This window comes from Liolophura sinensis, chromosome 10 (genome assembly GCF_032854445.1).
Source record: "Liolophura sinensis isolate JHLJ2023 chromosome 10, CUHK_Ljap_v2, whole genome shotgun sequence".
NCBI lineage: Eukaryota > Metazoa > Mollusca > Polyplacophora > Chitonida > Chitonidae > Liolophura > Liolophura sinensis.
In genome coordinates, this window is record NC_088304.1 from 27,876,112 (window position 1) to 27,889,828 (window position 13,717).

General features: G+C 35.7%; 2 protein-coding genes across 6 annotated transcripts in view; both read right to left on the bottom strand.

The window, feature by feature from the left end:
• The window catches only part of LOC135476797 (septin-5-like), a 57,905-nt gene extending 57,653 nt beyond the window's left edge, over window positions 1–252 (bottom strand). Inside the window, 1 exon segment of the mRNA XM_064756929.1 lies at window positions 188–252. The gene's annotated coding sequence lies outside the window, so the exon portion shown is untranslated.
• Window positions 253–7,301: 7,049 nt separating this feature from the next.
• Window positions 7,302–13,717, bottom strand: part of LOC135477241 (septin-2B-like) — a 56,929-nt gene continuing 50,513 nt past the window's right edge. For 4 of the 5 annotated variants that reach the window (XM_064757419.1, XM_064757416.1, XM_064757414.1 and 1 more), the window contains exons 10-12: window positions 12,195–12,261; window positions 11,324–11,433; window positions 7,302–8,487 (exon numbers count right to left, since the gene is read on the bottom strand). In XM_064757419.1, coding sequence (XP_064613489.1) covers window positions 11,335–11,433; window positions 12,195–12,261 — 166 coding nt within the window. In that variant the 3' untranslated portion in view covers window positions 7,302–8,487; window positions 11,324–11,334. The remainder of the gene's footprint in view (window positions 8,488–11,323; window positions 11,434–12,194; window positions 12,262–13,717) is intronic. The other variant, XM_064757415.1, reaches the window with a different exon arrangement.

Here is a 13,717-nt window from a genome sequence, read left to right on the forward strand (position 1 = left end):
AAAAAGCGGAATTCCGCTAAAAAGCGGAAAAAAATCATGTCTGAGAACTAAATGCCATATTACAAGAAAAACAATTACTGTAAGGTTTTTTAACTCAAAGATGAAAACTCAAACACATGATGATGAGCACAAACTGTTAATAAATATGAAAAAAAAATATAATATTATAACTGTTGCTAACCAATACCTTGATGTATACCAACCAGACAGTTCAAGGTTTCGTCATATATGTTTGACCTGTGTTCTAGCGGTCTTTGAACGCCATGTACATCCAAAACGCTTCACCCTATACCTTGCAACATACATATATACCACTATACATACACACTGTATAACTTCCCAGCTGTTTCCAAGTACACAGATCTAGGCACGTGTGACATACATTCACACATATCCAAATCAATAGCATATATCATAGTTATAGTATAATGCTGGGACAGATCAAAAGCTACAACTGACTGGCAGTCTGAGCTATATGAAATATAATTTGTATCCGATCTATTATCAGCTAAGCCAAATATTTTGAACAGAAATTTTGATTATACATGCCCTTTCATCAACTGATATAGGTCAATGTTTTAATTTTGAGGCAAGTTTAGTTTAATGGTTCACTTCGGCAGCAAGAGTAATTATGAAGTTTACCCGGTGGAGATATACACTATAAAAATTGAGGGAACAAAGCAATTTACACATGTGATAAATTGCAGTGAGCTGGATTTGAACTCCCATCCTTCATCTGCGTGGATGTAGGCTTTTGGGCATCCTTAGACAAGAGTGCTTATAGAAATTAAAACACAATTAGGATAACATGCATACAACTGCAAACAGTGTCTTTAAATTATAACCACAGATCACATGTAGATAAAATCTGTATATAATACCAGCTACATCCGCATCAAGAATGCAATATCACTGGTAAATTAAAACGATCTGTTGGCTTTGAACAAACATGTAATCTGTGACAGTATTCTCATACAAATGATTACACAACTGATTTCCCCTGAATTAATCAAAAGGCAGTAATGGAATTCATATCGTTAAATCCGATAACACATTAAGGAATCTTAATGACTTTAATTATTTTCTGTTGATGTAATTACTTGATTTACACATCTGTACACTGATGACCTTGACCTGTTACAGTAACTTAATTTGCTTACTAGAATGTGTATTTCAGGGGTCCCTTTCGCAAAAATGCGCACAACATCTTTTTGTCGTAAATTTGTCATTCGATATTTTGTACGTCTCTATTACCGTACCACTGGTCCTATATGTGTGACTATCATACATGTGCGACATTTTTGTGAAAGTCACCCCAGGTATTATTCAGACACTGCTAATATTGGCTTAATGCGTATATTTACAAGTAAAACATATGTCTTTTGACAATATTGTTCTACATAGTGATATTGCTCTACAGCTCCTCGTAAGAAGGCTACAGAAATTAAACAGCATCCAACAATACAACTCACCTTAACTGCTGATTAACATACAATAATGTTGCAGGATACTAAGGTATAGAGGATGTATCTGTGCAGGTATGCACATGTATATGTACAGATACATACAGGTTATACAGTGGGTTAACTGCTCAGAACAAAACCCCGGCAAAGGCTAGAAAGAAGAATACACACTAAATGACCTGGACTTTGTCCACGACTATTATGTTGCTCATTATCTCTAATTCTTTAGAGCTAGCTTGATTTTAGAAAGTTGTTTTGAAGTCTGATTAGAGAGAAGGGCAAAAACCCATGGGAAAAAACGTTAAGTTTCAAAACCGAAAATAATGTTTTATTACATTTATTTGCCTCTAAAAATGCACCTTTTTTTGTCAGAGGTTTAGGTCATTTAGGGTAACATCAGGTACAATGATGCAAATTGGATGCAAGCAGACGATGCATTTCATTCAGACTGACACATGCAATGGGTAACTTTCACCCAGAGAGCTGTCGTACATGTACATGTACAAAATTGAATGAGTTGTTTTAACAAAAAGAAACGAAGGAGTTCACAAGACATTTTGTAAGTAAACACATGCAGAGAAAAAAGATCTGTGCATGTCTTTAACGGTACAGAAATACATTAATTCTCTTTCAAGGAAACTATGTATTATGCCATATTTGGCATCATGCCATGAAATGAATTGAAAATAATATAATTACAAAGAAGTTCAGAATAAAATAGAGAAAGAAAACCTTAGAAAAATCAGTGTACATGTATTTACACCCCCCCTCCCCCTAAAAAAAACAAAAACGCAGCATAAGAATTTATCTTGTGTAAGTGTGAAGAATAATGTAAACACACACACAATATATGTACATGAATATAGATGTATATCCTTTGAAAACAAAGTAAACCATACAAATGCAATGTAAACAAGCCAGGTTGTTAATTCATCAACTACATTACCACAGACATGTTCATTTTTATCCAAGTTTTCAAGTTTGTATACATGTACATTTACACATCCACATCTGCTGTAATTCAACCTTTTTGCTTGTTTGCAAGGTGTATTTATACAAACATATTCTGCTAGCATTATATTCGGGACAGACTGATAAAATTGTTACTTTTTGTGAAACCCTGATATGGGCTGATCAGACCAATGTAGTTTGCCTCCAAAATCAATTCAAAAATGCACAGGAATTGCACTGAATGTTGCTCTTTCAAATGTGAAAAAGTTTGGAAACTCGGGTATGAGGATAGAGTACCAGTATTTTATTGAAAGTTAACTGTGCATGAAGCAAGGGCCTGTTTTGATATGGCTACAACTCACAGGGCAAACTCCCAGTCACAGCCGATGGGCTGGGTATCTGCTTTCTCCACTAAGGCCATCTTGTGCTGATTACAGCAAATCTGCCGGGCTGTAAAAAGCTCACAAGGGAAACGGCAGATGGTGGACAGGGTAAACCAAAGTGCTGTGTGTTCTGACATGACTGCCTCTCAACTTGTAACATTCATCTCAGATCTCTACCAGCCAGAGCATCGTAAAAACATGGGCCTGTCACAGGAAACCAATAAATCTTCAGCAATTCTTCTCTTTCACAAAAGGCACCAGGAATAAAACCAATCAAAAGAGCAGAGATCAATCAACAATTACACTTAAAAAAAATTTACTGATATTTGTTTATCACGTTTCCTTGCCTAAAACTTTAATATATTTTTATCATTCCGATAATAATATTTATAATCAAAATGAAGTTTAAAAATGAGATTTCTAAAAATATTCTCTTTTTATATGCTCCCATTGTTTATATTTGTCAGTCAAATCATTTGTCTTCTACACATGTACATAACCTTGATGTTTTAAATGAAAGTTTTACATACATGTACATATAACCTTTATGTTTTAAATGAGAGTTTTACATACATGTACATAACCTTCCTGTTTTAAATGAGAGTTTTACATACATGTACATATAACCGTTATGTTTTAAATGAGAGTTTTACATACATGTACATAACCTTCCTGTTTTAAATGAGAGTTTTACATACATGTACATAACCTTGATGCTTTTAAATGAGAGTTTTACATACATGTACACAACCTTGATGCTTTAAATGAGAGTTTTACATACATGTACATATAACTTTAATGTTTTAAATGAGTTTTACATACATGTATATAACCTTGATGTTTTAAATGAGAGTTTTACATACACGTACATACTTCTGATACTTTAAATCAGAGTTTTACATACATGTACATAACCTTGATGCTTTAAATGAGTCTTACATACATGTACATAACCTTCCTGTTTTAAATGAGAGTTTTACATACATGTACATATAACTTTAATGTTTTAAATGAGTTTTACATACATGTATATAACCTCGATGTTTTAAATGAGAGTTTTACATACATGTACATAACCTTCCTGTTTTAAATGAGAGTTTTACATACATGTACATAACCTCGATGTTTTAAATGAGAGTTTTACATACATGTACATAACCTTGATGTTTTAAATGAGAGTTTTACATACATGTACATAACCTTCCTGTTTTAAATGAGAGTTTTACATACATGTACATAACCTTCCTGTTTTAAATGAGAGTTTTACATACATGTACATAACCTTGATGCTTTAAATGAGAGTTTTACATAGATGTACATATACAACAAAAGCGAATTCACAGAAAATAACAAAACTATTGCGGAAAGAGAATTATCATACAAAGAAGCCAATATATTTTCACTTTTACCAAGAGAACTTGATCCAACCTGTAAATTTCATCATGTCACTTTTCCAAACTGTTAATGATTGCCATGAGAACATAAATATCTGCAGCAAGTCTCAAGCCAAACACACGTAAGTTCAGCGGTTATAAATGTTGATCTGTATTTATTTTCCCTATCTTAGACATATATGAGCACCAGTAACTATAAAATGAAACGACAAATTGATCTGTGTACAAGATAGCAAAATATTTATTTGCCGACATAAAGTATATTGCAAGAAACTGCTGTTTACAGAACAAGAAATCAAGCATACAGCACATGTAAAATATGTATTGATCAACAACACATGATCGAGGTTTGAAAATTGAGTTTATCTCTTTGATTTAATTGTTGAGCATAAATACGCTTTCAAATGTCACAGAAAATAAGCAAATGTAAGTTAAAACAGGACTACAACTACTGTACATTGACACCATGGAACATTTACTAACTAAATTATCTTGTCATTTCTAAGCTGACGACCGCATGTGGTCAGTGGAAATTGCTCTAAGGGCATTTCATTTAGTGACCTGTAATTAATGATTCCCTTACATACAAAACAGACGTTCATATACAACAGCCTGGAAAAAAAAAGCAAAATGGCAGCACCACTGAAATGTTACACAAGAAGATTTACATTAATTCTTATGTGTTTACCTTAACCTTTCCAACAAACATCATTTCAGCAGGGGATTTGCCAAGTATTATACAACGTTTGTTTACTAGCTCCCTATTTTCAGACTACAACAAGAATACATCTCCCAAAGAGGGTCTATCATTGTGGGGTTCGGACAAAAAAAAGCCATGGAATTCATTGTCTTGAACAGTTCATTCTCCAATCAGCAAAGAATCAAAAACATATGAATGAAATAGAAGCATTGGACTCCTACATGTACACAGCTATCCATATCTTTCACAGCATTTTCTATTTATCTGTCCTCCAGGTTTATACCGCTAAAAACATGTGTTCTAACACCCCATTGATGACAAATTCACGTGACACCCATGTAGTTCCCATTATAGTAGTGTTTCTGTAACAAACAACAGTACAACCTGAGCCAACATTTGAGGCGTTCACATACGTCTCCATGTACAGTGTATCATTAACTCCAGCACAATGCTACACAAACAACTGCTTTCTCATCTTTACAAAAATTAGTAAAATTCAAACTTTCAGCAGCCTTTCTCAGTAGATGTGTTTTAACACATAGGCTAGCTCCACTGAAAGCTGATGAGGAATCAAATGCTAAGTGGGTTCATTTGGGGGGCCTGCAGTAACCTACATGTAAGACTACATGACAAAGTCAACACTATAACAAATGTAATTCGTTAAAAAGGAAGATGTTTAGCTGTCATGTTACATCTTTAACGCAATACCCAGATTGTTTCCTGGCGATACATATTGTCCTTCAGTCATAGAATCAAAATAACCCGATTCTATTTCTTCAGTGATAACTACATTTCAAATCTTAAAACCAAGACAATCATGATAGTAGCCACTTACGCAAAGCATTGATGTAATACACCCAGGCTCTCATTATTAAAGTGGATGATAAAAAAAAGACAGGTTGTCCATAAAATTATCCACCAACAAACCAACTACATAAACACAGAGCAACATTTTAAAACTGCTTGCTGACCATGAAAAAGCTTGGTCTGTCTGCACTAGGTTATCGTGACATAATGGAAAAGCTCGGTCTGTCTGTACTAGGTTATCGTGACACAATGGAAAAGCTCAGTCTGTCTGTACTAGGTTATCGTGACAGAATGGAAAAGCTTGGTCTGTCTGTACTAGGTTATCGTGACAGAACAGAAAAGCTCGGTCTGTCTGTACTAGATTATCGTGACAGAATGGAAAAGTTTGGTCTGTCTATACTAGGTTATCGTGACAATAAAAAAGCTCGGTCTGTCTGTACTAGGTCATCGTGACAGAATGGAAAAGATCGGTCTGTCTGTAATAGGTTTATCGCGACAGAATGGAAAAGCCTGGTCTGTCTGTACTAGGTTATCGTGACAGAATGGAAAAGCCTGGTCTGTCTGTACCAAGTCATCGTGACAGAATAGAAAAGCCTGGTCTGTCTGTACTAGGTCATCATGACAGAATGGAAGAATTCGGGATAAATTTAGTAAACTCTAATACTGTTCAGACAAAAACCATTCATAAAAAAATATCCGTTGATAAAAAGGCTTCATTATTTTGACCTCACATATGTATTTTGATGGCAGACATTGTGACCTATTTTTTTACATTTCATCAGAAGACAATTATCAAAACTGAAACATCTTAAAACACACATGGCAAAAACATTCAAAAAGCTCATGAAAAAAGGAAATGGTGAAATATTTATAAATTTGAAAAAAAAAAAACCACAAAAAAACCCCGACCCAGACAAATCAACAAAATTACTTTCAGTAGAAATCATTTAGTAATGTGAACAGCACCTCAACAAACAAAACTGTCTCAAAGTGTTCCATAAAACTCATGTTCATTAAAACACTTTCATTTTCAAATTTAGTGGTAGTCGAAGACTTTGGAAAAGTCTGTTATGTCAAACTTCACTAATGACATGCGCCTAAGGAGTTAACTTCGAGACAGTAAGATACTGACAAGAACTTGTTGGCCATTTAGATTTCTCAAAGACATGCGTCTCACACGACTGTCACAACATTTCAGAATGTGCACCATGTCTCCAGGGGAAGAAGTCAATTCTACATATGTTAGGTGGCTGAGTCCTGAATTAAGCAGTGGTATATTGACATACATGTCCATGTATACAGGCAAGTCTTCTGATAGATTAGTCTTACATTTTTTGCTTTTTGGTATCCACACATAAGTGTAAATGTTTCCACGGTTTGGTATAACTGTGTCTCCTTTACTCAACATAGAGATTTACATTAACTTTGCTTTTGTGTTAAGTCAACAAGCAACACTAATCTTTTATGCATTCAAGTACGCTATTCAGATGATCAACTATTTTCTTCAAAAAAAAAAAAAAACGAACATTTTTTCAGCTCAACAACTTTAGTATAAATCAAACAGACAAAAACACTGTTCAAAAAGCAGAACAAAAAAAAAAAAAACAACAAAAAAAAAAAACTAACAAAGTGTACTTAAAGCTACATACTTACATGTACACAGGCACATAAATAAAACAAAGTTTCCCTAAACAGAGAGACGCTGCTGTCAGGAAAGAAAAAGAAACAGGACATATGCATCAACGTCGAGGCATTCCCAAGCTAGAACAAGTACATGATTGTGACAACTAACAAAACCAGAATGTAAAACATTGAGATCTTTGTCAGATCAATCTGATTCTGTAACTGCCTTATGAAAAACGTTTGATATACAATGTACGTATACAAGAAAAATATTCAAGACTGGCGAAGAAGTAGGGCATTTTCCATAGCTTTTAAGACTCTCAATGACCCTTTGGTTTTTAATTTTGCTTTAAAATAGTCTGCAGAAGAAAAATTCAGGTAAATTTTAATATGAACATTACACTCTAAGTTTCGCAGAATATAACCTACTACGATACAGAAACATTCCACATGAGGGACATCATATCTCTTGCCAAGTAACTCTCTTAAATTAAACACTTAATATTTGTGGGTTTGACAATGTATGTAAAGGGAGATAAATGCAATGCATGAACACTAAAGGGATGTAACTCTGGGCATATTGCACCAATCAAGGTAATGGTTGGAAATCATCATACAAATCAGAACGAACATGTGAGGAATACATCTCTGAAGTGACTGATCTGGTCATGAAAAATTAGTACTACATACTGAAGAATAAATCTATGTGCACTAAAGTTTTTCACATATATGTTTTACTTTATTTTGACAGAATGAATAGATTCATTCATTATTCACTGCATTAGCAATACCTTAAGTACAATGCTAGACTTCTGTTTGAGAATGAAGCTTATCAAATGTCACATATTAAAAGCTGACAAATCTTGAGAAAAGCATGTACATGCATTCTTTGCATCCAACACATAGCCAAACAAAAAAAACAAAAAAACCACTGAGTTAAATTTCCTGAAATAATTCATTGGAAAATTGGCAAATGTATCAAAATATTAAAATTTTTTTTTTTCATTTTGGCAAGCCTGTGTCCCTTCCATTTGGCACACAGCTTTACGTTTCTATTTGCTGATGTTTCATTGGTCCTTAATCTCCTACAGATGAGATTCATGCCACTCCTTGTAACCATGGAGGACATCATGTCCCGCCCGCAAGAACATCTCACGCAAATTTATCTGTAAATATAGACCATATTCATATTAAAACATTATGAAAACACACCTATCTTAAAAGTAATTTGCAGGGGCAAAGCAAAAGATGGGGTGGGGGTGGAAGGGGACACTATCCCTGGCAATTAGGCCATTTGAAGTTTAAGTGAGAAAAGTAAACCTAGTCATCCTTTAAGTTGTGATTAAGTCAAGCATAGACTAACCAATGTTTATTATACATGTACATGTATATGCAATTTATTAAATACTGCTTCTAGAATCAACCAATCAAGTACATGTATATGTGTATGCCTTTATTGGATTGGCTGGAAATCTCAGAAAGGATGTAAAGATACAGCAATTCACTGGAAATATTGATCAAACCTGTCGTATGTGGCGAGTAATGGGAACCGAAAAAAGTGGCCACATAAGACAGGTGGCCACATATGGGAGGTTCAGTAAAAGACCAATACATCACCCAAATGAATGGAGTTTCAAATACACTGCATGTATATTTCAGACCTTATGTCAGCCTTATAAGGCACTAATGTTCACAAAAATTTTGTAATATAACAATGATAACAAAATGCAGATGACTGCATTCAGAAAGACTGCAAAAAAACAAACATTTACCACTAAGTATACTACATAAACATGTAAGTAACTCAAACCAACACAGTTATAAATAAGTAAAGCACATCTGTCTATATAAAACCTATATGAGTCAGAATACAACTTTAAGAAAGTTAGACAATAGTTATGACTTGTACTCAAGTTCAAAACAGAATCAGTGGAAGAAGTCTGTGTGTCTGTGAAACTGTTTGTCTGTGTGAGCCTGGAGGACCTAGCAATAGCATTCACGTTATCCTTCCGTCCATTGAGCTGGATCAACATTTCCATTTCTCCTTGCTGTATCAAGACCATTTTCAGTTTGGTGATGTACACCTGGGCGTCTATAATACAGCATGTCAGAGGAGCAGGTGTAACTTCCTCATCATCTTCACAACACGCACTGTTATTGTCTGTGTTGAGAATTCCAATAGCAGGACTGTCCCAGTCAGGTACCTCAGTGTTGTGAGCACGAGCGTCCATACTGAACTTCACTAAGTCCCCGAAATTGCACCCAGAGAGGTCTTGTGCCAGTTTAACAAAAGCTAATGGGACGTTGTTGTTGTCCAATTACTCCAAAATCTGAGCTTCCTGATGGCGAAATTCCACATTTAGCAAAACATTTCTGAATTGCTGAGGGGTTAACTTCCAGGCACTGGCAATACAGAATCTAAATCGAAATCAACAAGTCTGTGCCAGTAGACAGATTATCGTTGTCCATCGCGTTCAGCATTTACTGCAGCTGTCGGCGACGGAACTTTAGTTTAGTGGCTTGCATTATGCCCTGGTCCATCGGCAGGGATTCACAGGTGGCATTTCCTAGCAAAAACATCCGCTTGACGTTTTGTAAATTCACCTTAGGCTGAGACGGGGCGTTGTCAAGAAGCAGCAGCACATGTCTACCTCTCCTCCCCTCCTCATTTGTCTGTCGAAGTCCAAAAGCCACTGCTCAATGAATGTCAACGTCATCCAGGCTTTTTTGTTGTAACAATACAAGTCACTGGGAGCGTGTTGATATCCAGCCGACCACAGCAGTGGGGGCACTTTGCCTTTAACTTCTCTCCGCCATACTAGCACACAGGGCCACAGTAATCCTCTGCTTACGACGTTTTCCACCAGCGCAGTCATTTCCTTCCACATAAATGTAGAAGGTATGTCCGAAGAAATAAATTCGTCTCAATCATGCTGAAAATGTCCACTGGCAGTTTTGCTTTCCAGTTTTCCATGGTGGCTTTGCTGACATTCCCTCTCTCTCTCTGCTCATCTTGCCAAACACTATGTTGTATATCTGCATGAAGCTCTGCAGTCATCCATTTGAAGCCTCAAAGCTGGTTGTTTAACGTGGAAAATTGATTGGTTGCGACAGAGAGTGGGAAAAAACAGTAAGACTCTAAATACAGGTGCCCGTAAGTACAGGTGTGACTGTATTTCGTTTACTTTGGTGTAAAATGCCTTCTGCAGTTTTCTTTTTTAGCAATTATATCCTACATGTAATTCATCAAAAGGTAGGTGTGTATATGGTACACATGACAAATCATAAAGGGAATTCCCATCCATGTCATGTCGATTTATTCATTTGATCAATTTAACACCATGCTGGAGAATTTTTGCACTTGTACGATGGCTACTCAAGTTTTATGGTCAGAGATCCCTGGAGTAAACCATTGGTCTTTGGTAAGTTACTGATGAACTTTCCCATGTGTGTTGTACTGATACGCACACAATACTGATGGTCTTCTAAGATGGTTTGACTATGCAAACACCCCAAGTGCTGTTGACCCCTTCCCAACATTATGATACAGGTAACCTTGATAGTCTATTGTTTTCTGTGCTAGAAAACATGTAGGTTTTGCTTCATTTAACAGCTGTTCAGTTGTCTTATTGCTTTGCTGAAACAGAATATAAAACAGAGCAAATACTGCATTGAGTTTTGTTGCTGGATTAATAATAATACACTGTATGGGCAAAAAAAGAAATCACGTCACGGAGTAAGGGGGCCATTTGGCCGTAGACGTGCATAATTTTCACGCCCGTCGAATGCAGAGTTACACTGCACGATACTCCAGATTAAAAACTGCAGATGCCAAATGTCAGCAACGATTTATATCTGAACAATTAAACTGCAGATCATTGGGGAAAAATTTAACAAGACGTTGATTTTGATCAATTTCGTACCTGTGAAGGCAAGCACTGAATTTTCTGTGATGCCCTTTTTCAATACGGTTGGAATGAACTTATGAGCTAGTTAACTCACCTGTGGCCATATTAGACGTTGTGGGAGCTGACCCCATTCTGCGAGGGCCCGTTCTGCTGAGACTGCATCTGAGCCTGCATCTTGTTCAGCATCTCTTGCATCCTTTGTAACTGCACACAGAAAATAACAAACACTGTCATTTGATTCATAGTATAAGGTTGTGCATTACACGACTGCTTCCTCGTTATAATTACGTGCCACACACTGTACTTGTCCATTTTTTCTTTGGAGACAAAAACAGTTCGACTTCATTGTGTACACACAATCTTTTTTATTTATTTTCTTTATTTATTTGATAAGTGTTTTGGGCTGTACTCAAGAGTACTTCACTTACACAACAACGGCCAGCATTATGGTGGGATGAAACTGGGCGTGGCTGGGCCTGGGAGGAACCCACGACCATCCGCTCGTTGCTGGTAGACCTTCCCACGCATACTCTTTTCAATAATTTTGTTGTCTGGGTTACAATACGTGCACATCTAAACTTTTAATAATGTGCACAGAGCCATATGTGGAGAGCCATTTTAGTTCAAGAAAACATTTCGGCTCCCAAACTAAACAAGCTTTATTAAAACTAAATTGAATAAAAATATGATGGTTTACCAATAAGAAGTTTCAAAGGAATTTCTTTCATTCGCATACTTAAAACCTCTCAGAATGTATAATTTTGAGTTGCATTTTTTAATCTTTTTTCACCGTCACAATGTCACCTTAGAAGTTTGAAACCAGAACCTTAATCTTTTTTTTTTCTAAATCTGACCCTGGTGCAGGTGCACTACACTGGTATATTTTTTAAGTCCTCAAATACCAATGCTTTTAGTTTTATTTTAGTCCAGCTGCAATGTTGGATAACACAATTATCATCACATACCTCTTGTTCTTTTTCCAGAAGTTGCTTTTCTTTCTCCGTCAACTCTTGACTCTCCGCCCTGGGTTTTCTGTGGTACAGATCAGGAGAAGCTTTGAAAACACATTTTCAGAAAAACAAAATACATGTATGGAGTAAGCGTCTATCTCCAGGCACAATGCAATTTGTTCCAGACTAAATACTTCACAAATCTTTTAACTGGTGTTGTCTTACCTATTATAAGCAATGGCTAAAATTTACCAATTGATCTTGTTAAAGTACGCTGTATATATTTTGGTATGGAAAAAACTTCCAAAGCAAAAAGAAAACTATACCCTTTGAGTCAAATATTTACTTGATATATACATGATATATGCTATTGATGAACTGATTATAGCATTCAATGTTGAATATCAAGAACAAGAAGTTTAATGTTGTTAGTTTAAGGAAACCTTTTCATAATCTACACATAACCGTACACAGCTCTGTTTCACCCCTAAATCCATAGAATCTTTACAATGATTTCAAAAAAAAAAAACCAAAAAAAAAACCAAACGCTAAATCGCTTTAGCACTAATTTGTGGTCCACTTTAGTAACTCTTGTCCAATAATATTCATTATCCAAAATTATTAAACAGTGCTTAATCATAAACTAACCTTTAAGCTTTGATATGAACTCTTATTTGTTAACAAAATCCAGTCTCAAAAAGCAATATGCAGTCACAAGTTAAATTATCATTTTCATTTCTAACACAAATGAATCATAATCTAACTTTCTGACTTGAAACTTTTTTGGGCTTTGCTATTTTTATTATTATTATTTTTTTTTCACGAAATATAGTATTCTTCATATTTGCAAATTTAACTTATTAATGCTGTATCAGGTAATACAGAATCATACCACAATGGTTACATCTGTACATGGTGTCAGGTAAATGCACGTTGTATTACCCCATCACCATTCTACCGCAGACTGACAACTGTGACCAACACTCAGACAGACTTCACAGATCTAGGTAGACTACCAGAAACCTTCCACCAAATGTGTACTTGATTCAAAACAGCACATAACTGCAAGGTGACACCCTAACAACTAACCCTTTTTCCAATATGTTCTTTATGGAAAAGCTAACACGCGGTTAAACAGGGGAGGGCAGGAGAAAGTGGTGGGGTGGGTGGGGTGGGGTTGTTGGGAGGGTGATCAGTAACATGCCACCACATATACATGACCCTTGTAACCAATGGAAGTTTTAAGTTCAAGTTCAATATGCTCTTCATATTTAATTTAGCTTTTCTAAAAGCTGTCTGGACTTTAAATGACAGTGAGCAAGGCAACATTTTATCGAAGGTAAGCTTTCCTCCATAACTGACCTTGGTGACCTTGACCTTTGGGCGACTGGGTTTAAAATTCAACATGCTTTGATCGGAGGCCATGTATAAATTGTCATTAAAAGGTAATTAGGTAATTAAGCCAGGTAAATATTGTGTCCACAAAGCTTATAATATCCTTGGCCTTTACCTGACTAACATGGAAACTAATATGATTT